Source organism: Odocoileus virginianus, chromosome 12 (assembly GCF_023699985.2).
Source record: "Odocoileus virginianus isolate 20LAN1187 ecotype Illinois chromosome 12, Ovbor_1.2, whole genome shotgun sequence".
NCBI lineage: Eukaryota > Metazoa > Chordata > Mammalia > Artiodactyla > Cervidae > Odocoileus > Odocoileus virginianus.
The window spans coordinates 49,058,456-49,076,125 of record NC_069685.1 but is presented as its reverse complement, the minus strand read 5'-3'; the positions used below and the strand labels follow the sequence as shown (position 1 = coordinate 49,076,125).

Sequence of the window (17,670 nt, the reverse complement as noted above, 5' to 3'; positions counted from 1 at the left end):
GGTGTGGGATGTTGATGGTGGGGGAGAGGCCCTGTGTGGGAGACAGCAGGGAACACATGGTAAATCTCTATACTTTCCACTCTATTTTGCTGTGAACCTAAAACTGCTCTGGAGAAATAAAGTGTATTAAAAAATGGTTAAGAAGCCAATTTTACATTATGTATATTTTAACCAAAATAAAAACTGTTCATTATAGCTTCATCCATGACATCCCCAAACTGGAAACAATGCAAATGCCCATCAGCTGTAGGGAGGTAAAATGAATGGTGGAGGAAGGCACCTAGTGGAATACTATGCAGCCACAAAAACCCAATAAGCCGCTGTTACATGTAACACTGATGAATCTTAAGGTCATAATGCTGGGGGTGGGGGAGAGATAAATTAGGAGTTTGGGATTAGCAGATATAAACTACTATATAAAAAACAGATCAACAACAAGATCCTATTGTATAGCACAGGGAACTAAATTCAACATCCTATAATAAACTACAGTGGGAAAGAATTATGAAAAAGAATATGCATATATGTATAACTGAATCCCTTGTCTGTACATCAGAAGCAAGCTAATAACACTGTAAATACATTACACTTCAATTTAAAAAAATTATGCTGAGTGAAAGATGAGGTATACCAAACAGCAGATACTACATGATTTTATCTGTATTGAATTCAAGAACAGGCAAGACTGATCTTTGCTCTTAGAAGTCAGAGTAGTGACTGCACTTGGGATGGCCAGTCACTGATGGGGGACATGTGGTGGTGGTGGGGGGGTTGGGATGTGCTGTTTTGGGATCTGGGTGCTGGTTACGTGGGTGTGTCTAGTTTGTGAAAATTCGCCAAAATGTACACTTATGATTTGTGCCTTTTTGTACACGTGTGCTGGTAGTTCAAGTGAATATGTATAGACACATATCTATACATGCATACTATACACACACACACACACACACACACACACATACACGTACATACATACATCACTCTGGAATCCAAAGGATGGGTGTTCTCCTTTTTTTTGCCATGCTGCGAGGCTTGTGGCATTTTAGTTCCCTGACCAGGGATTGAACCCTGTGAGAGTGCAGAGTCCTAACCACTAGACCACCAGAGAATTCCCCAGTTGGATGTTCTAATTCTGCTTCTGCATCCACCTGGTTTATGTCCCTACGCAGGACCCTGAACCTCACTGAGCCTCTGTTTCCTCATCTGTAAGATGGGGATAGTGGCTTCACTGGTGGCTCAGTAGTAAAGAATCTACCTGCCAATGCAGGAGTCCTGGGTTCAATCCCTGGGTCAGGAAGATCCCCTGGAGAAGGAAATGGCAGCTCACTCCAGTGTTCTTGCCTGGAAATCCTAAGGACAGAGGAGCCTGGCAGGTTACAGTTCATGGGGTCACAAAAGAGCTGGACATGACTGAGCAACTAAACAACAACAAAATTAAGGATAACAATATCTCACAAGGTCGACAGAAGTCCAAGTGAGTGCTGGCTGTGAGCACAGTGATTCGGTGCTTACTCTTATTATTGGGGCTGTGGTTCCCTCTGGTGATGGAGCCCAGGTTGGGGCAGAGTGGGTTTGGGGATGCCGTTTCCAGGGCAGCGGTGGGCCATGGGGAGGGCCAGTCTCAACTGAGAACACATTCATCTTGCAAAAACAGCCATAAAAGGAGCACCCTAACAAGTGAGCTGGCCGGGGTTGGGGGCTGCACATACCAGCCTGCTTGGTGGCTGCCTGGGCAGCTGGTCTGCTCCTGGGCCTGGGGAGGCAGGAGGGGGAGAGGAAGGTCCTGAGAAGGGGAATGAGTGAAGACCTGGGGAAACAGATCCTCTCCTGGAGAGCAGGGCCCTTCACTATCGCTGGGCAATCAAGATGGCTGTAAACCGTTAATCACCTGCTCAGGCCCCACAGCTCTGGGCTGGGGAGTGGGGCCCTTGAGGGGCAAGCAGGTCCCTTACCATCATTCTCCTACCTGGGGAAGATGGGTAGTTTTTGGGGTCCCAGGTCTGGGCCCCAGAATCTCCGAGGTGCAAAGACCTGGCTTTCATGCCCAAGGAGGCACCTTTAGGAAGGAACCCTGCCAGACCGCACCACATATGAGCTGTGTGACCTCACATGGGTCATTCAACCTCTCTGAACCTCATCTTCCACATCTGTCAGATGGGGATAGCTCCTACCTCACAGGGTTTGTTGTGAGGACTAAACAGCTTCCCTTTGTATAGAATAAAATCCAAAATGTTGCCAGTGGCCCAAAGATTTGGTCCCAAATACAACCCTGGCCCTGTTCTCTATGACCCACCCTCTTGTAGGATTTTTGCTGTTCTGCAAGCACTCCAGGCTCAGCCCACTGCAGGACTTTTGGGTTTACTGGGTTTATTAATACAAGTGTGTGATTGTGACTGTAATGTGGAATATTGCATGCATATAAAGGAGGGAGTGTTGACGGTGTGAGCACATGTGTGATTTTGTGTGACTGTGTGTTAGCATGTAAGGCTGTGTTTGAGTGTGTGCAAGAGTGTGTGTGACTGTGGATGTGAGTGTGACTGTGTGAGCCTGTGTGTACACAAGAGGAAAGGAAAGCAAAGTCATCAAGCAAATGCCAACAAAGGATTTCCCTGGCAGTCCCAGTGTTAGGTCTCCACGCTTCCACTGCAGGGAGCATGGGTTTGATCCCTGGTCAGGAACTGAGATCCTACAAGCTACAAAATATTCATATTGTGGTGAACAGGGAACCCAAAGAGAAGGAAGACTGTTGGGTTCAATCCCCGTATATGTATGTCCCTTACTGAATGACATGGAGCAGGTCACTGCACCTCTCTGGACCTCAGTTTCCCCATGTGTGCATGTGTGTTTAGTTGCTCAGTCGTGTTCAACTCCTGTGACCCCATGGACTGTAGCCCACCAGGCTTCTCTATTCATGGGATTCTCCAGGCAAGAGTACTGGGGTGGCCAGCCATTCCCTTCTCCAGGGCATATTCCTGACCCAGGGATCGAACCTGGGTCTCCTCAATTGCAGGCGGATTCTTTACTATGTGAGCCACCAGGGAAGCCCCTTGCCCCTCTGTAACATGGTGATATAATAGTACCCAGCTCAAAGGTTTGCTGTAGGGATGAAAGGAATTAAGGTGAGTGGTAGTAGATGTGTTAGCTCAGGTCTGGTCAAGGTGGGGCTCAGGCAACAGTTGTCATCCATAGTCACTGTTTATCTGGGGAGTCTTAAAGCCCCAGAGTCTTCCTCTCCACCTCCATACCGGCTTCATGCTGAACCTTTGAGGGAACTCTAGTGCAGGAAGAAGTTCTAGGGGTCAAGAATTGCTCCCCAGGTGTGCACCTTTGTTCTGCCAGCTCGGCAACATGACTGCCAGCCCAGCTTCTTCTTGGGGCTTTGCAGATTGGGACCTTGGGGGTGCATGGTGTACCATAATGGGGTTCCCAAGACAGAGTTATCAAGCAAAATGCTGTGCTGGATGAAGCATAAGCTAGAATCAAGACTGCCAGGAGAAACATCAACCTCAGATATGAAGATAACACCACCCTTATGGCAGAACGGGAAGAACTAAAGAGCCTCTTAATGAAAGTGAAAGAGGAGAGTGAAAAAGTTGGCTTAAAACTCAATTTTCAGAAAACTAAGATCAAGGCATCCAGTCCCATCACTTTATGGCAAACAGATGGAGAAACAATGGCAACAGTGACAGAGTTTATTTTGGGGGGCTTCAAAATCACTGCAGATGGTGAGTGCAGCCATGAAATTAAAAGATGCTTGCTCCTTGGAAGAAAAGCTATGACCAACCTAGACAGCATATTAAAAAGCAGAGACATTACTTTGCCAACAAAGGTCCATCTAATCAAAACTATGGTTTTTCCGGTAGTCACATATGGATGTGAGAGTTGGACTAAAAAGAAAGCTGAGCACCTTAGAAACGATGTTTTTGAACCGTGGTGTTGGAGTAGACTCTTGAGAGTCCCTTGGACAGCAAGGAGATCAAACCAGTCAATCCTAAAGGAAATCAGTCCCGAACATTCATTGGAAGGACTGATGCTGAAGCTGAAACTCCAATACTTTGGCCACCTGATGCGAAGAACTGACTCACTGGAAAAGACCCTGATGCTGGAAAAGATTGAAGACGAGAGGAGACGGGGACGACAGAGGATGAGATGGTTGGAAGGCATCACTGACTGGGAGGACATGAGTTTGAACAAGCTCCAGGAGTTGGTGATGGACAGGGAAGCCTGGCGTGCTGCAGTCCATGGGGTCGAAAAGAGTCAAACGGGACTGAGAGACTGAACTGGAGTGAACTAAAGACAGAGTTGCGTGTACTGTGATTGGGTCTCCGCGGGCACGCTCTATCAAACAGAAACATACTCATCTCACACTTGGCTGTGCAGAACTTGAACCTGGTTGCGCGGGGTGTGGCCACGACCGAGCACACCCTATTTCCCCCCTCACACCTGAATCCGGGAGGAGAGCCACCGGAAGTCTCGCCGGTCGGAGCCCTCTCTTGGAGACACCCTCTGGGGCACTCTGCGGCGAACCCTAATAGATAGTGGGGTAGGCTTCGGGAGCGCCGGGCAGGGACCGGGATGAAAGCTAAACCCAAGCTCAGACGCACAAAACTGGAGCGCAGTTGGAACAAAATCGGACCCCAAGACTCCAACTGTCCTCGTGACGTCAGCTGGTCCTCTAAAAGCGCCTAGCAGGAAAAGAAAGCAGCGTGTTTAAGCCGAAGGTCTTGGAATTCCGAGTTTCTACTTCTCCACGTCCTGTGAAGGTGTGACTCAAGTTCACCTATCTATAAAAAGGGATGATTAATCCCCGCCTCGCGGATGGAGAAACTGTGAAGCAGCGGCCCATTAGGCTGGCGTGCTCTTAGGGGACGCTGTCAGTCTCACTCCTGCCTGGGAGTATCTTTCTCCGCTCGTTTTCTGGAGCGGAGTCTTCGTTCTTTTCTGCACTTGGGAATTTAGAACGGACCCTTGGCCGCTGGTTCCAAACCGCGCCCCTACCCGACTGGGGGCGTACCCGGAAGTGTCCCTACGGTAGCCGGCGGGGCAGTGCAACGCTTCTCACCATGGGGACCGCAGCGGCTCCCCGGAGCTTCTGCCGCTGCGCTTGCTTTTGCTCAGAGAACTTGTACGTGGCGCGCTACGGGCTTCACGTGCGCTTCCGGAGTGAACAGCAGCTGCGCCAGGACTACGAGCCCGTGAGTGGCTTCTATTGGCTCTGCGGGGAAACGAGAGAGAGCGGTGGTGGAGGAGGGACCTCAGTCGCCGGGGTCGTTTACTTTACCTTTGGCGCGCTCAGATCGGACAAGAATGACTTAACCTCAGATGCATTCCTTATTTTCCACCTCAAATGGCGATCATGGTATCGCTTTAGTGAGACTGTCATGAAGGATCAATGAATGAACTGCATGTCAAGTACTCAGGGCAGGGCCTGGCTGAGTCCTCTGTTATTAACAAGAGCCGCTGCTGTGTGCTTAACGTGCTTATCACATTTCATTTTTACGATGATCCTGTGATCGGATCATCTCAAGGAGGAGAAGCTGAGGCTCAGAGACCTTAAGAGAAGACTTGCCCCAGGTCACACTATCACGCTTACTGGTTTTTCTGCTCCCAGATCCTGCGCAGGCGAGGCTGTGTCAGCCCTAAAGACTTCCAGCAGCTGTTGGGAGAGGTAACACTCCCCACCCTCCACCGCCCCTTCTGCACCCAGCCGGGCCCTTCCTGTTTAGATTTGTGTCAGCAGCTTGAGGGGTCTCCCGGCCTCAGGTCTGCCAGTGTCAGATCCTGGAAGGGCTCCTTTGACCTCCCCTTACCTCCTTCCTGTCCCCACTTACCACAGCACCTGGGTGCTGGCACCAGGACAAGAGAAAGCAGGGAAAATGCCAAGTTATCTGCTTTGTGCCCATTTGAGAAACTTGCACTCAAGGGGAGGAGTCACCTTAAGGTTTCACAGCAGGTGCCGCCAAGCTCCTGACTCTTCATTCTCCCCACCCCCCTACCACCACTTCTGCCTGTCTCCCATGGGGAGGTGGTGTTAAGTGTTGAGAAGCTTCCTAGGACAGCCATCTTCAGCCTCTGGAACACAAGACTTAACCAGTACTCTGTTTCCCCTCCTTGGTTGGGCCCAGCTGATGAAGGTGCAGCGATGGGTCTCAATCCAGCCAAGCTGGTGCAGCCCTCAGTGGGATGGGCCCCGTTCTGGTAGGAATCCCCTTCAGCTAAGTTTAACACGTGCCATTTACCCTGGCAGAGTCAGGAACATAGGAAGACTGGGCTCCCAGCTCTGGCCTTGCCTTGAGTTTCCTGAGCCTCAGTTTCCTCATCTGTATGATGGCCTTGGGAGGGATGGGAGGCCCCATTCTGGTAACCAGGCCCTGTGTCACCCCAGCTTGAGCAGGAGGTGGAGCGGCGGCGGCGGCTGGGGTTGGAGTCGGCTGCCAGGAAAGCCCTCATTGCCAGCTCCTACCACCCAGCACGGCCAGAGGTCTACAACTTGCTGCAGGTACTTGGCAGGGGACAGGTTACTGGAAGGAGGTGGAGGCATCTGGGCCTGGGGGCTGTCTGCCCCATGGCTGGTGTGTTCTGCCCCCAGGAGGCCGCTTTGGCCCCTGAATTTCTGGCTGCAGCTGAATACAGCACATCGTCAGGCGCAGACCTTAAGGGCCTTCTCCAGCGGCTGGAGACAGTGTCAGGTGAGGTCTTGGCCTGCCACCTGGCAGGACTGGGGATGGCAGACTGGGGTCCCTTCACCCACCATATCTGCCTCTAAAAGTCAAACGAGCAGGAGTGAGAAGAGGGGTGGGATGGAACTGTCAGGAGGAGGGCATCTGTATTCACTCACTTGCACACGCATCCACCACAGTGATCAGTAATTCAGTGCTACGCACCAGGCACAAGCCAGCCGGCATCCTCAAACTGGGGTGACTGAAGACGTTAATGAGGGAATGGTTGAGACAAGTGTGGGCTCAGCAAGGGATGTTGAGAGACCTGCCCCAGGATTAGCAGTGGGGGTGGGAATGGGGAGCAGTTCCCATCCCAAGACCTGAAGGAGGGGGCAAGAGCAAAGTCTCCTGAACCTGCCAGGACCTGGAGCTGGGGGGTGAGGGGTGGCCAGCCAGGATGCACATCTGAATTTGGGGGTCAGACCTCAGGGCAGGATCTAAGGATGGGTGGTGGTGGGGGGTCCAAGAATAGGGCACCCTTGCCGCACACGTTATGTCATTTAATCATCACAAGAGCCCTGAGAGTTGAGTACTCACATCATCCCTACTCTACAGATGAGGAGACTGAGGCTGGGGGAAGTGAAAAGGTAAGCTCCCACCTAACCAGCCGTCCCTCCATCTCCCTCCGCAGAGGAGAAGCGAATTTACCGGCTGCCGGTATTCACAGCACCCTTCTGCCAGGCCCTGCTGGAGGAGCTGGAGCACTTCGAGCAGTCAGACATGCCCAAGGGAAGACCCAACACCATGAACAACTATGGGGTGGGTGAGGCTCCACCCAGCCGGCACAAGGAGGCAGGGACGTCCGTGTGGGGAGACCTGTTCCCAGCGCAGACCTTCTCCAAGCCTTGGTCTCTCCCCATCTGTCAGATGAAATCAGGCAGTATTATTATGAAGTTAAGCACACTGATGATGTCTGCACAGCGCTCAGCACTGTCCTTAGTGAGGGGCTCCCCCAGGGACAGGCCCTACCAGCTTCCCTGCTAATTCTGGGCTCCCCCACCCCCAGGTGTTGCTGCATGAGCTGGGCTTGGATGAACCGCTGGTAACGCCGTTGCGGGAGCGCTTCCTCCAGCCGCTGATGGCACTGCTGTACCCAGACTGTGGCGGGGGCTGGCTGGACAGCCACCGGGCCTTTGTGGTCAAATACGCACCTGGCCAGGACCGCGAGCTGGGCTGCCACTACGATAATGCCGAGCTCACCCTCAATGTGTCCCTGGGCAAGGCCTTCACAGGGGGTGCCCTCTACTTCGGGGATCTCTTCCAGGTTAGTGTGTGTAACCCATGGGGCTGGGCCGGAGCCACCGCGAGTACCCAGGCCTGAGTCCCACTGCCCACAGGTGCCTTCGACCCTGGCCAGGCCCTTGGAGGTGGAGCATGTGGTGGGCCAGGGCCTCCTGCACCGGGGGGGCCAGCTGCACGGGGCTCGGCCCCTGGGCACTGGTGAGCGCTGGAACCTGGTCGTCTGGCTCCGGGCCTCAGCCGTGCGCAACCGCCTCTGCCCCATGTGCTGCCGCAAGCCCGACCTGGTGGATGACGAGGGCTTTGGCGATGGCTTCACCCGTGAGGAGCCCGCCACGGTGGATGTGTGTGCCCTGACTTGAGCTTGGCCAGGGCCAGTGTGGCGGGCAAGGACGGAAATAAACACCCTGCAGCCCTCAGCACTTCTTGCTTCAAGAGGACACACAGGCTTCCGGGTCATTCTTTCAGCAGACAGGCTGGCTTAGGTCTGGTTTGTAGACCAGAGCCTGAGACAGGAATTCCTGTGCAAGTGGTTTAAGGAGGGAGTGCTCCAGGGAGGAGGAGCAGGACAGGGTAGGAAGGAGCTGGAGCAGGACGGTCTGACACAGCATCCAGCTTCAGCCCAATCCCACAGGGCTCTCTGGAGCATGAACTGTAGCAGTTTGCCCCCCAACAGCAGTTATTGGCTATGGGGTATTTCAGGGTATGGAGGGGGTGAGTAACTTCTTAAACATCCACCTCCAGGGCAGTGTGGCTCCCAGTGGCCAAGGGAATCTTCCAGACTATAGAGTCCAGGTGTGGGGTGTCAGTAGCAGACACCATGGCTAAGGTCGAGTGCACCTGTCTTCTTAAGGGGATTTGGGTGGGTCACCAACAGCATCTTCTGGACAGTATGGAGGAGTTACTTCAGAGGGGTTAAAAGCTGGGCCATGGAGCCAGACTGCCCGGGTTCAAATTCTGATTCAGCCACTTCCAGTCTTGACTGTGGGTAAGCCACGTGCCTTGCTCTGCCTTAGTCTTTTTTTTTCTGGAGAGTACCTATTTCCTAGAGCTCTTTTGAGGATCAAATGACTTCCCATTTATAAAGCAATTTACAACAGTCCTCTGGGTTTGTTGCTGTCATTACTATCAAAGAGTTTGCAACTCAGTGGCCGCAAGACTGGATGAGGCATGCAGCTATGCTATGTTTGGGAGGGTTTTCCATGTTGAAATCTTGAGTTCGGGCTCCCCTGGGAAAGTGGGAAGATCTGGAAACATCCGGCCCCAGTCCACATTGCAGAAACCAGCGAGACCAGACTCAGCTGCCCCCACTCTCGAGACCTGTGGTACACTCTTTCACAGGGGTCCCTACATACGTTGCTGTGATCTTTCTGGCTTTTATGGATGTCTGGGTTTGTGATCTCTGTATTACTGAATGCAGACATCGGAAAGATCAAGGCTCTGGAGCTCACGGCCTGCTGGTGTGGACATGTCCGCAGAAAATCCACAGTCGCCGCCTCCCCTGGGCTTCTCAGGGACTGGGAGTGCTGCAGGCCCGCCGAATAGGACAGAGATGGGAGAGGGCATAGCTGCGGCAAAGGGCCTGTGAGCTCTGGGACTGGTACCAGGCTGGAGAGCAGGTCTCTCCGGGAGCTCTGCCTAGAGGCGGAAGCCTGGAGCCCCAGCTCGCCTCTCTGGGAGGTGAGCGCGCCAGACGGCTTCTTGGGCTGCCCCACAGACGGAACCTGGGGCTTCAGAACTAAAGGCAGCAGCGCCTCGCTTCGCGGCCGGACAGCCTCCCAGTGCACCGCCCCGGGCCGGAAGTCACCCTGCCGTCGTTTCCTCGCCTTCTCACTTGAAGGCGTGGTGCAGGGTTGGCGGTCCCATCGGATGGGAGGTTGAGGGAGCGGAGCAGCCCCGGGAACTTTCTTTGAGGCGGCAAGGGGGCACGAGGTGGACAGTAGGAGCACTTGGGAAGGGAAGAGGAACGCACCTGGCAGTTGAAGAGCGCGGCCGTTCCTAGAGGCGCCTGAGCTGCGCGCGCAGCCGTGAATCGTCCGCGCGGGGGCGGACCCTTAAAGGGGCCGCAGCGGAGGAGCCGGGAGTCCGCGGAGAACTTGGGTTATCCCGGGTTGGGGGTGGGCGAGGATCGTACGGTTGCTTCTACTCTCCCTCAATAACGCTGCCCCGGGTAGTGACGGGTGCCAGGCCCCAGAAAACCAGGCCGAGTCTCGTCGACTCGGCCAGAGTACAGCCCTGGGAACCCAGTCTGCGGGCCAGCCCCGAGATCGATCCCGGGTTTAAGCGCGCCTTCGTGTCTGCAGCTCGCGGCGCTATGGCTCACGTCGGCTCCCGCAAGCGCTCTAGGAGTCGCAGCCGTTCCCGGGGGCGAGGGTCGGAAAAGAAAAGGAAGAAGAGCAGTAAGGACGCCCGGAGGAGCTGCTCGGCTTCGAGATCCCAAAGCCGCAAGGCCAGCACCACCTCCTCTGGGGCGGAGGGTGAGGACCAGAGGGAATGGGAAAGGGATGAGGGAACCTGAGGGAGGAAGTTGCAGGCAGTCGGGAGGGCTTCTCCAGACTGACTTTGGGAAAATCGCAGGGAGCATTATTCAGAGGGACACAAGAGTGTAGATCCTTGCTATCTGGATTGAAAGACGCTCAGAATCCAGGGGCTGCGCCAACCCATTGAATACGGAATGAAGCGAGCACTTACACATATTTTTTGGTGTAGCTGGGCCTAAGATGTGGGGGCTGGCCACCTTGCTTCTGGGCAGACAGTGACTGCGGAGTCGAGAAAGTGCCTCTCCACAGCGTGCTGAAGCCCTTGCCAGGAGGTAGTCAGCCTGAGCCTGCTACAGGCCAGAGCAAGGGGACGAAAGTTTACTTCTTCCCCTCCTGGCCTTCCAGCCTCACCTTCTCCCTGCATCACAGAGAGAAGCAAGCACAAGGCCCGGAGGAGACCACGATCCAGCTCCTCCTCCTCTTCTTCCAGTTCTTCTAGCTCCTCTTCCTCTTCGTCCTCCTCCTCTTCCTCCAGCGATGGCCGGAAGAAGCGGGGGAAGCACAAGGACAAGAAGAGGAAGAAGAAGAAGAAAAGAAAGAAGAAGCTGAAGAAGAGGGGCAAGGAGAAGGCCAAAATGCAGCAGACCGAGGCTCTGCCTGGACCCTCGCTGGACCAGTGGCACAGAGCGGCCAAGGAGGAAGAGGATGGCCCAGGTACTGCGCTGCCTGGTGTGCAGGGCAGGGAGGCTCCCCTCCCTGAGGCCCTGCCACCACCTCCCTGCCATCTTACCTTCCAGTCCTGACGGACGAGCAGAAGTCCCGCATCCAGGCCATGAAGCCCATGACCAAGGAGGAGTGGGATGCCCGGCAGAGCGTCATCCGCAAGGTGGTGGACCCGGAGACAGGACGCACCAGGTGGGGTGCGCTGGCCCCAGACCGCACTCTCAGGAGGAGGGATGGGGCTGCTGCTGCTCGAAACAGGCTGAGGACCAGGGGAAACGTCCCTTGATGAGACTTCTCAGGCCATTGCTCCCTGTTGGCTGGAGTAGGCGATTGCAGGGGCTGGAAGGGCCTTGAGGGAGGGTCCTCAAAGAGCCCCAGCTGGCCTGTCTGATGGCAGAGCTACCCTCTGCCCTCATCTCTGTGGCAAGGGAGGGAGGTCAGGAGGTAAGAGTGGGAGTGGCCGGCAGGGTGTGGCAGCCTGCTCCAGGGGTGGTGGGGCCTGAGGCCTGGCACTCCCTGCCGGTGCTTCTGGTTCTGGTGCTCTGGCCTCTCAGAGGCTCAGGCGGCCCACCCTCATCCCCAGGCTCATTAAGGGAGACGGCGAGGTCTTAGAGGAAATCGTCACCAAGGAACGACACAGAGAGATCAACAAGGTGGGTGTCGCCCCCTTACCCAGGCCCACCCCCAGCTCTTCTTCTGACCTGTCCCCCCCCCCCCCCCACCGTGTGCTTTCTTCCCCAGCAAGCCACTCGAGGGGACGGCCTGGCCTTCCAGATGCGAGCAGGGCTCCTGCCCTGAGGCCCCAGCCCCCGGCCAAGGCCTGCTACACACAGTGTTGGCAAGACCTGGAGGCTGGACTCAGGGTGGGCAGCGGGGAGCCTGCTGCGTGTTCTTTCTCCTGCAGACCAGCCTCTGGCCCAGCCTCCTCTCCATTGCAGGGAGTGGAGGTCGGGGTCACTGGCCGAGTCAGCTCCCCCATCTCCCGAAAGAGCGCACCTTCCCAGATATTAAATGTTCCCTGGTTGGAGACGTCCTGTGTTGTTGCTTTTTGTGCTGAGGGGGAGGGAATGATGCAACCCGACTTCAGGGCAAAATAAGGACTCGGGGAGCTTTGGGGGGCAGGGGGCACACCCCAGCCACTCTTGTGGTCCTCACCCTCAGGTCAGCCCGCCTGGACCAGAGCCCCACCCACCCCAGCTGAATCCAAAACCCTCAGCTGTTAGGCTGATTTCCTCAGGCCTGGAGGGAAGCTGCTGCCCTTGCTGTTAACTCTGCAGATAAGAGAGTCCTGCAGGCCTGGGAGGAGTCCTGGCCCAGCTCACAGGCTGTGTCCTCTGTGAGGCAGAGGCTGACAGCACCCCCCTCCATCACTGGATTACTGTGAGGACAGACTGAGTTCATACCCAGGAAGGGGCCAGAAGGAAGCCCAGCAGAGATAAGGCCCACGGGAGTGTGTTGGGATTATTGTGAACACAGCTGGCATTGTGTACTGGGAAGGACTGCCTTCACCCCCAAGGGCAGGCCGCACCCCCACCCAGCCCCCACCCCCAGTGCCCTGGTGGCCGGCGCAGTACTGAGACCCAGAAGGAAGCCTTCCTGCTTCTTTAATCGGTGTAACAGATGACACACAGTACACAGAGCACACTCGGACCTGATGGAGCAGGGACAGCAAGGGCGGGCGGGGGTACGTCAGGACACCGCTCACAGGCGGCCCAGACAGACAGGACAGACAGACGGGTTGAGACGTGAAGACTGCGACGTGGCAGGCGGGCAGGCAGGCAGTTCAGACCGAGCTGGGAAGGGGGCATGGGGTCTCTGCTGAATCCCTCTTTAGAAATCAAAGAGAAGGCAGGTGGTGGGGTCTGGGAGTGGCGGGCTGAGGCTCAGTCCTGGGGGTGGGGGGGCTGGGACTAAGGCTTCTACTCTAACAGGCCTGGGGTGGGGTGGCAGTCAGCAAGGCCTGCCTCACCCTTTGGTTATGACTGGTCGGGCCTGAGCCCTGCAGCTCAGCACCCAATGCTGTAAACATTTTTGGTATTTTTAAAGGACTCTGTCCTCCCTCTCTTAGTTTCTGAAAAACTGGTGCTTCCTTAAGAGGATAATGTGCCAAGAGGAATCTGAAGGGAGGCAGGAAGCCGACCTGGATATAGAAGAGAGACGTCCACGGGGAGGGTGGGCTGCCCACCTCACCATCTATGGCTGAGGGCCGCTGGGAGAGGCCCGGACTATTGCTGTTGTCCTTGGCATGGCTGGCGGCTGGGTAGGCAGGCGGGGAGCTCGGAGCCGTGGGGCAGCGGCCCGCTGGGAGAGGCCGAGCTCACTGCCCACCCAGCCTCCCGGGGCTGGCGGCCTCCAGGCCTTTATTGCAGGCGGGCCGAGACTCTTGCAGGTGCTCCTCCATCCGGATGGCTGCTCACCGAGGTGACAGGCGAGATGGGGTGAGGTGGGACCGACAGGAGGAGGCACTGGCCACGGGGCCCCTAGCTGGGGCTGTGATTGTCGGGCCGAGTGATTCCCGCTGGGAGCAGGGGGTTAGATATTGCACTTTCACTGCAACATTTACATTAAAACTTGGTCCATAAAATAATCGTCGCTTTATACATAATGCCGGAAACAACAAAAAGCTACATCTTAAATATGAATAAGTCCTGAAGGTCCCATCCCTCCAGACATTTTTCTCTGCACAAAATAAATAGCTTTCACTCTGTACAGACCCACTTTTGCAGAACATTTACATGACCCTTTGGCTGTACATATCTACACACGGGAAAATGTTAACATCTGTCTGCGTGCCTCACCTTCCCAGCCCGCGAGGCCCCGAGGCCGTATCCAGGTTGCCAGCCGCTTCTCACAGAAGGGGCCTGGATGTTGGACGGCTGGCTGAGGCCTGGCAGGCTCCCCTGTCGTGAAGGGGGTGGAGGAGCAGCAGAGGGGCTGCCTGGAGCCGAGGCCACAGCTGAGATCGCGGTCAGTTCTGGGGAGGGAGGGCTGATGCTCAGACCCAGCACACAGGACAGCGTGGTCCTTACCAAGTGGGAAATGTAGTCATGGCTGCCTGCCCTTAAGCTAACTAAGCGAGTTGTGGCTTCTTAGATTCGGCATTGAAACGGAATTGGCATTAAAAAAAAAAACTAAGGGTGTGCCCCACTCACCCCAGAGTAGAAATTCTGTGGACTTAACGGGGCTCGGGTGAGGCAGAGAGGCCACGCCCCGCTGCCTGGGCAGCGGACAGGGCCCTGGGACCCAGAACCAGGCTGGACTCCGTCACAGTGCTGGGTGTTTTCATGTGGAGGGGCTGCATTTGGTACAGAAAGAGTTAAGAAAAGGAAGCAGCCAAGGATTGCTCGATTAAAAAAACCTCATAGAAATCAGATTGGAGAAGTAGAAAGGTGTAGAAACGCGGAGGGAGGGCCGAGGCATGGAGCCTTGGCTGATGGCAGGCAAGGAGAAGAAGAGAAGGCCAGGCCTGTCCAGGCCCCGCAGCCCCAGGCGAGGCTTCTCAGGAGCCACTTGGCTTCACTGACTGACCTGGGAGCCTGAGCTGTGCCCAGGGCAGAGATGGCGCCAGGCCCGCGGCTGAACTGGGCTCCAAATGGGGCAGGTGGAAGAGGCTGGGGTCTGGGGCTGCCATGGGTTCATGGGCCAGGCAGAGTGGCAGAAATTATGATATGGCCTTTCTCTCCTATTTGTACAAGGATTCTCTGCCCTGGAGCCTTCTGTGTGGCGGCAGGTCTTGGATGGGCAAACGTTGAATTTTCATGCATGTCCATGAGTCTGTAGCCATAGGAGATGGTGATGAATCTCCACTCTCAAAAATCAGTGCAAAACCAGTGAGGTCAAACAGTTGAGTAACTCGAGTCAACAAGAAGCAGGCTGTCCCCCGTCGCAGCTGCTACCGAGTGGGAAGGGACCTGGGGGTCAGGGTGAGCAAGTGGATGGGAGGGGCCCAAGCCTGGCATCAGAATGCAGGGGTGGGGTGGGGGGTCAATGCAGGGCAAGCGTCCAGGAGCGCCTTCTGGCCAGTCCACGTTGGGGGTCCTGGTCCCTAGGTCTTCCCAGGGATGGTTGTCCTGCCAACTTCCACGACCAGCTGGAACCCCGCAGACCCTCAAATGTGAGGCTGGGCTGGGAGGGCTGTGTCTGGCACAGCCCGTGTCCCCTGCCGGGCCCTGGGACGAGCTTTGTCTCGGCCGACCGTACGTGCCCAGGCCAGGCCTCCTGGCAGGGCGGGCCGCCCTGGCCTAGCACCATGGAGACCACAGCGCCTCACTCCCGGTGCCCTACTTGGGGCCCGCGGCTGCGCCAGGCTCTGGCCGGCTGGCCAAGGTGCGGCCCCAGCAGCCGGCCGCCATGCTCATGCTGCGCTGTCCCCGCTGCTCGCTGTCCGCCTGGCTCTGCGTCCGCTCGTGCGGCCGGGGGCCGGGGCCGCTGGGCTGGGCCGAGATGGTGCGGAGCAGATGGTTCCGGGAGCGCAGGAAGTCGCCTTGGCCTGGCAGGCCGAAGCTGCCCTTGCGCAGCGCCATGCGGGTGGCCGCGTTGCGGGCCGGCCGCGCCCGGTGGTTGTACTTGAGCTGGGCCAAGTGGGCCGCGTAGCCGTCGGTGATGAACTGCGGGTGAGGGCAGCGGGGAGCACGCTGTCAGGGGGAGGGGCTCCGGGGTGGCCCGGCCGTCGGGGGCGGGGCTCCCAGGGCGGTGCGGCAGTCGGGGGGTGGAGCTGCCCGCCTGCCCCGCCCACCTGAACTCCGCTCACCTGGCACTGCTGCTGCAGCTTCTTGGTCGGCCGGCCCACGATGTAGATCTGCATGGGGGACAGGCTGATGGAACTGTAGACCGCCACGTCCTTGGTGGAGCCGTAGGCCGCGTGCACGCGCAGGTGCAGCTGTGGGCGAGACCGGTGTGGGCGCAGGCTCAGCCCTTCCGGTCCCCCCCCCCCCCCCGCTCCCTTCCACCCGGGGACCCACCTCGGAGATGAGCAGCTTCAGGAAGTTGGCCTTGTGCCGCAGCGGGTCGTGCACCAGACCGTCACAGAAGGACACCACGCCGTGGGGGAAGTTGTGCTGAGCCAACCACGCCACCACCCGCTGCTTCTGCATGTCAGGCCGGCCAGTCACGTAGATGATGAGGTAGCCCAGGTCCTGCCAGTGCCTGGGGGCGAGGGGCAGGCCTAGGTGTCCCACGGCCGCACTGTCCTCTCTCTGGGACTGCCTGGTCTCCTTGCCCAGCCAGCCCCACTAGTGGGCACAGGCTTCAACAGTAACAGCCCCAGCATGGTGCTCACTGCTTGGCTCTCACAATCCCCACTCCCACCCTCTGCAGCAGATGTAACTGGTCTTATTAGGAAAAGCCCCACCTCCCAGGTGAGGGAACTGAGGCATCCACAGCAAGAGATTCCAGCTGGGAAGTGGTGCTGCTGGCCCCTCCAAGCCACAGTGTCCCTGCCCTCTGTCCTGGCTCTGGCACCCAAGACCATCCCCTCTGCCCAGCCCCCAGCTACCTGCCTTCGAGCCCACCCGCTGCCCTTGGGGGCACTCACCGCACCACGTCCACGGCCCCGGCCCGCACTTTGGGGTCGCTGCCCATGATGGACACGCTGGCAGCGAAGGAGCCGTCGATGCTGAAGACCACGAACTCCGTGCCCTTGGGCAGCACGGTGATGTAGCTGTCAGCAAACGTGTGGTCTCCCCTGGGAGGGGGTGGCTTGTCAGAACCCACCAGGGCCCCTTCCTCCAGCCCCAGACCAGGTCGGCCCACTCACTCGTTCCTCCCAGCTCCTACCTGACCACCATCTTGATGGGGTAAACACCCACACCTAGGCGATGGGTCTCGGGGATGGTGTAGGAGACGCGCCCACTGCTGTTGGTCACCAGCGTGTCCAGGTACAGCCACTCACCTGAGGGCGGCTGCATCATGATGTGCACGTCCACCTGGAGCCAGGCAGGCCGGTCGATCATGGGTGGTCATGCCCCTGACCTCCCCACCCCCCACTCTCCACCCCTCAGCCAGAGGGAGGTGGGGTGGGGTGGGGGGCTCCCGCAGGCTCCCCAGGTCTTTACCTTCTCCCCAGTCAGGGTGACCATGTCCAGGGGCCCGTACATGAACCGGCCCGTCAGGACCTGTGGGCCATCCTCGTTGGCGACCGCATCATTGATCCGGTGGTTGGCTGTCACATTCTGGGGGGGCGTGCAGGAGCAAGGTTGGGTCAGGGTTGGGGATGGAGGGGTGGCTGGGGTCTCCTGGGCTCAGCTCAAGCTTCCCAGGGGCCTGGGGGTTGAGCATGGGCACAAAGTCAGGTGGCCCAGGGTTCAAGTCCAGCTTGGCCACTGACCTACGTGGCCTTGGTGTGGGTCCCTGTCTGTAAATGGGGGAACAGCTCTAACCTCAGACTGTGAGGATTAAGTAAGACAGAACACATCTCTGTGACTCAGTTTCCTCATCTGTAAAATAGGGTTTTCTTAGGAGGATTCAAAAGGATAATAGCCCTGGGGCCGGGGCACCCAGAGGACCCCTCA

The 17,670-nt window shown here is 57.0% G+C and overlaps 4 protein-coding genes across 15 annotated transcripts in view; 2 read left to right on the top strand and 2 right to left on the bottom strand.

Moving 5' to 3' along the window:
- Positions 1–4,435, bottom strand: part of ABCB9 (ATP binding cassette subfamily B member 9) — a 36,294-nt gene extending 31,859 nt beyond the window's left edge. Inside the window, exon 1 of the mRNA XM_020889809.2 lies at positions 4,358–4,435. The gene's annotated coding sequence lies outside the window, so the exon portion shown is untranslated. The remainder of the gene's footprint in view (positions 1–4,357) is intronic.
- A 244-nt stretch (positions 4,436–4,679) lies between these two features.
- OGFOD2 (2-oxoglutarate and iron dependent oxygenase domain containing 2) lies at positions 4,680–9,060 on the top strand. Its single transcript, XM_020889814.2, has 7 exons — positions 4,680–5,195; positions 5,612–5,668; positions 6,386–6,499; positions 6,590–6,689; positions 7,351–7,478; positions 7,726–7,983; positions 8,057–9,060. Exons 1-7 carry the CDS (start codon positions 5,064–5,066, stop codon positions 8,318–8,320), a joined length of 1,053 nt encoding a protein of 350 aa, XP_020745473.2. The 5' UTR covers positions 4,680–5,063; the 3' UTR covers positions 8,321–9,060.
- On the top strand, positions 7,962–12,190 carry ARL6IP4 (ARF like GTPase 6 interacting protein 4). Of its 5 annotated transcripts, none has more exons than XM_020889816.2 (6): positions 7,962–7,983; positions 10,262–10,435; positions 10,844–11,152; positions 11,236–11,353; positions 11,745–11,814; positions 11,903–12,190. In XM_020889816.2, the coding sequence occupies exons 2-6, from the start codon at positions 10,273–10,275 to the stop codon at positions 11,957–11,959; spliced, it is 717 nt and encodes a 238-aa protein (XP_020745475.1). In that variant the 5' UTR covers positions 7,962–7,983; positions 10,262–10,272; the 3' UTR covers positions 11,960–12,190. The 5 variants fall into 5 exon arrangements, with proteins under 5 accessions (XP_020745475.1, XP_020745477.2, XP_070331258.1 ...); XM_020889818.2 differs by lacking the exon at positions 7,962–7,983 and adding an exon at positions 9,741–9,834 and having other exon boundaries at positions 10,868–11,152; XM_070475157.1 differs by lacking the exon at positions 7,962–7,983 and adding an exon at positions 9,741–9,834.
- Positions 12,191–12,748: 558 nt separating this feature from the next.
- The window catches only part of PITPNM2 (phosphatidylinositol transfer protein membrane associated 2), an 86,982-nt gene continuing 82,060 nt past the window's right edge, over positions 12,749–17,670 (bottom strand). For all 8 annotated transcript variants that reach the window (XM_070475147.1, XM_070475148.1, XM_070475149.1 and 5 more), the window contains 6 exons: positions 17,215–17,331; positions 16,937–17,085; positions 16,695–16,844; positions 16,123–16,306; positions 15,912–16,040; positions 12,749–15,768 (listed from right to left, as the gene is read on the bottom strand). In XM_070475147.1, coding sequence (XP_070331248.1) covers positions 15,442–15,768; positions 15,912–16,040; positions 16,123–16,306; positions 16,695–16,844; positions 16,937–17,085; positions 17,215–17,331 — 1,056 coding nt within the window. In that variant the 3' untranslated portion in view covers positions 12,749–15,441. The remainder of the gene's footprint in view (positions 15,769–15,911; positions 16,041–16,122; positions 16,307–16,694; positions 16,845–16,936; positions 17,086–17,214; positions 17,332–17,670) is intronic.

Excerpts from the sequence above, each read along its gene's own strand:
- OGFOD2 (XM_020889814.2), top strand. The coding sequence starts at position 5,064 with ATGGGGACCGCAGCGGCTCCCCGGAGCTTCTGCCGCTGCGCTTGCTTT. Across the intron at positions 5,669-6,385 it reads TCCAGCAGCTGTTGGGAGAG|CTTGAGCAGGAGGTGGAGCG; the intron begins GTAACACTCCCC and ends GTGTCACCCCAG. Across the intron at positions 6,500-6,589 it reads AGGTCTACAACTTGCTGCAG|GAGGCCGCTTTGGCCCCTGA; the intron begins GTACTTGGCAGG and ends TTCTGCCCCCAG.
- ARL6IP4 (XM_070475157.1), top strand. Across the intron at positions 11,153-11,235 it reads GGAGGAAGAGGATGGCCCAG|TCCTGACGGACGAGCAGAAG; the intron begins GTACTGCGCTGC and ends CTTACCTTCCAG. Across the intron at positions 11,354-11,744 it reads CCGGAGACAGGACGCACCAG|GCTCATTAAGGGAGACGGCG; the intron begins GTGGGGTGCGCT and ends CCTCATCCCCAG.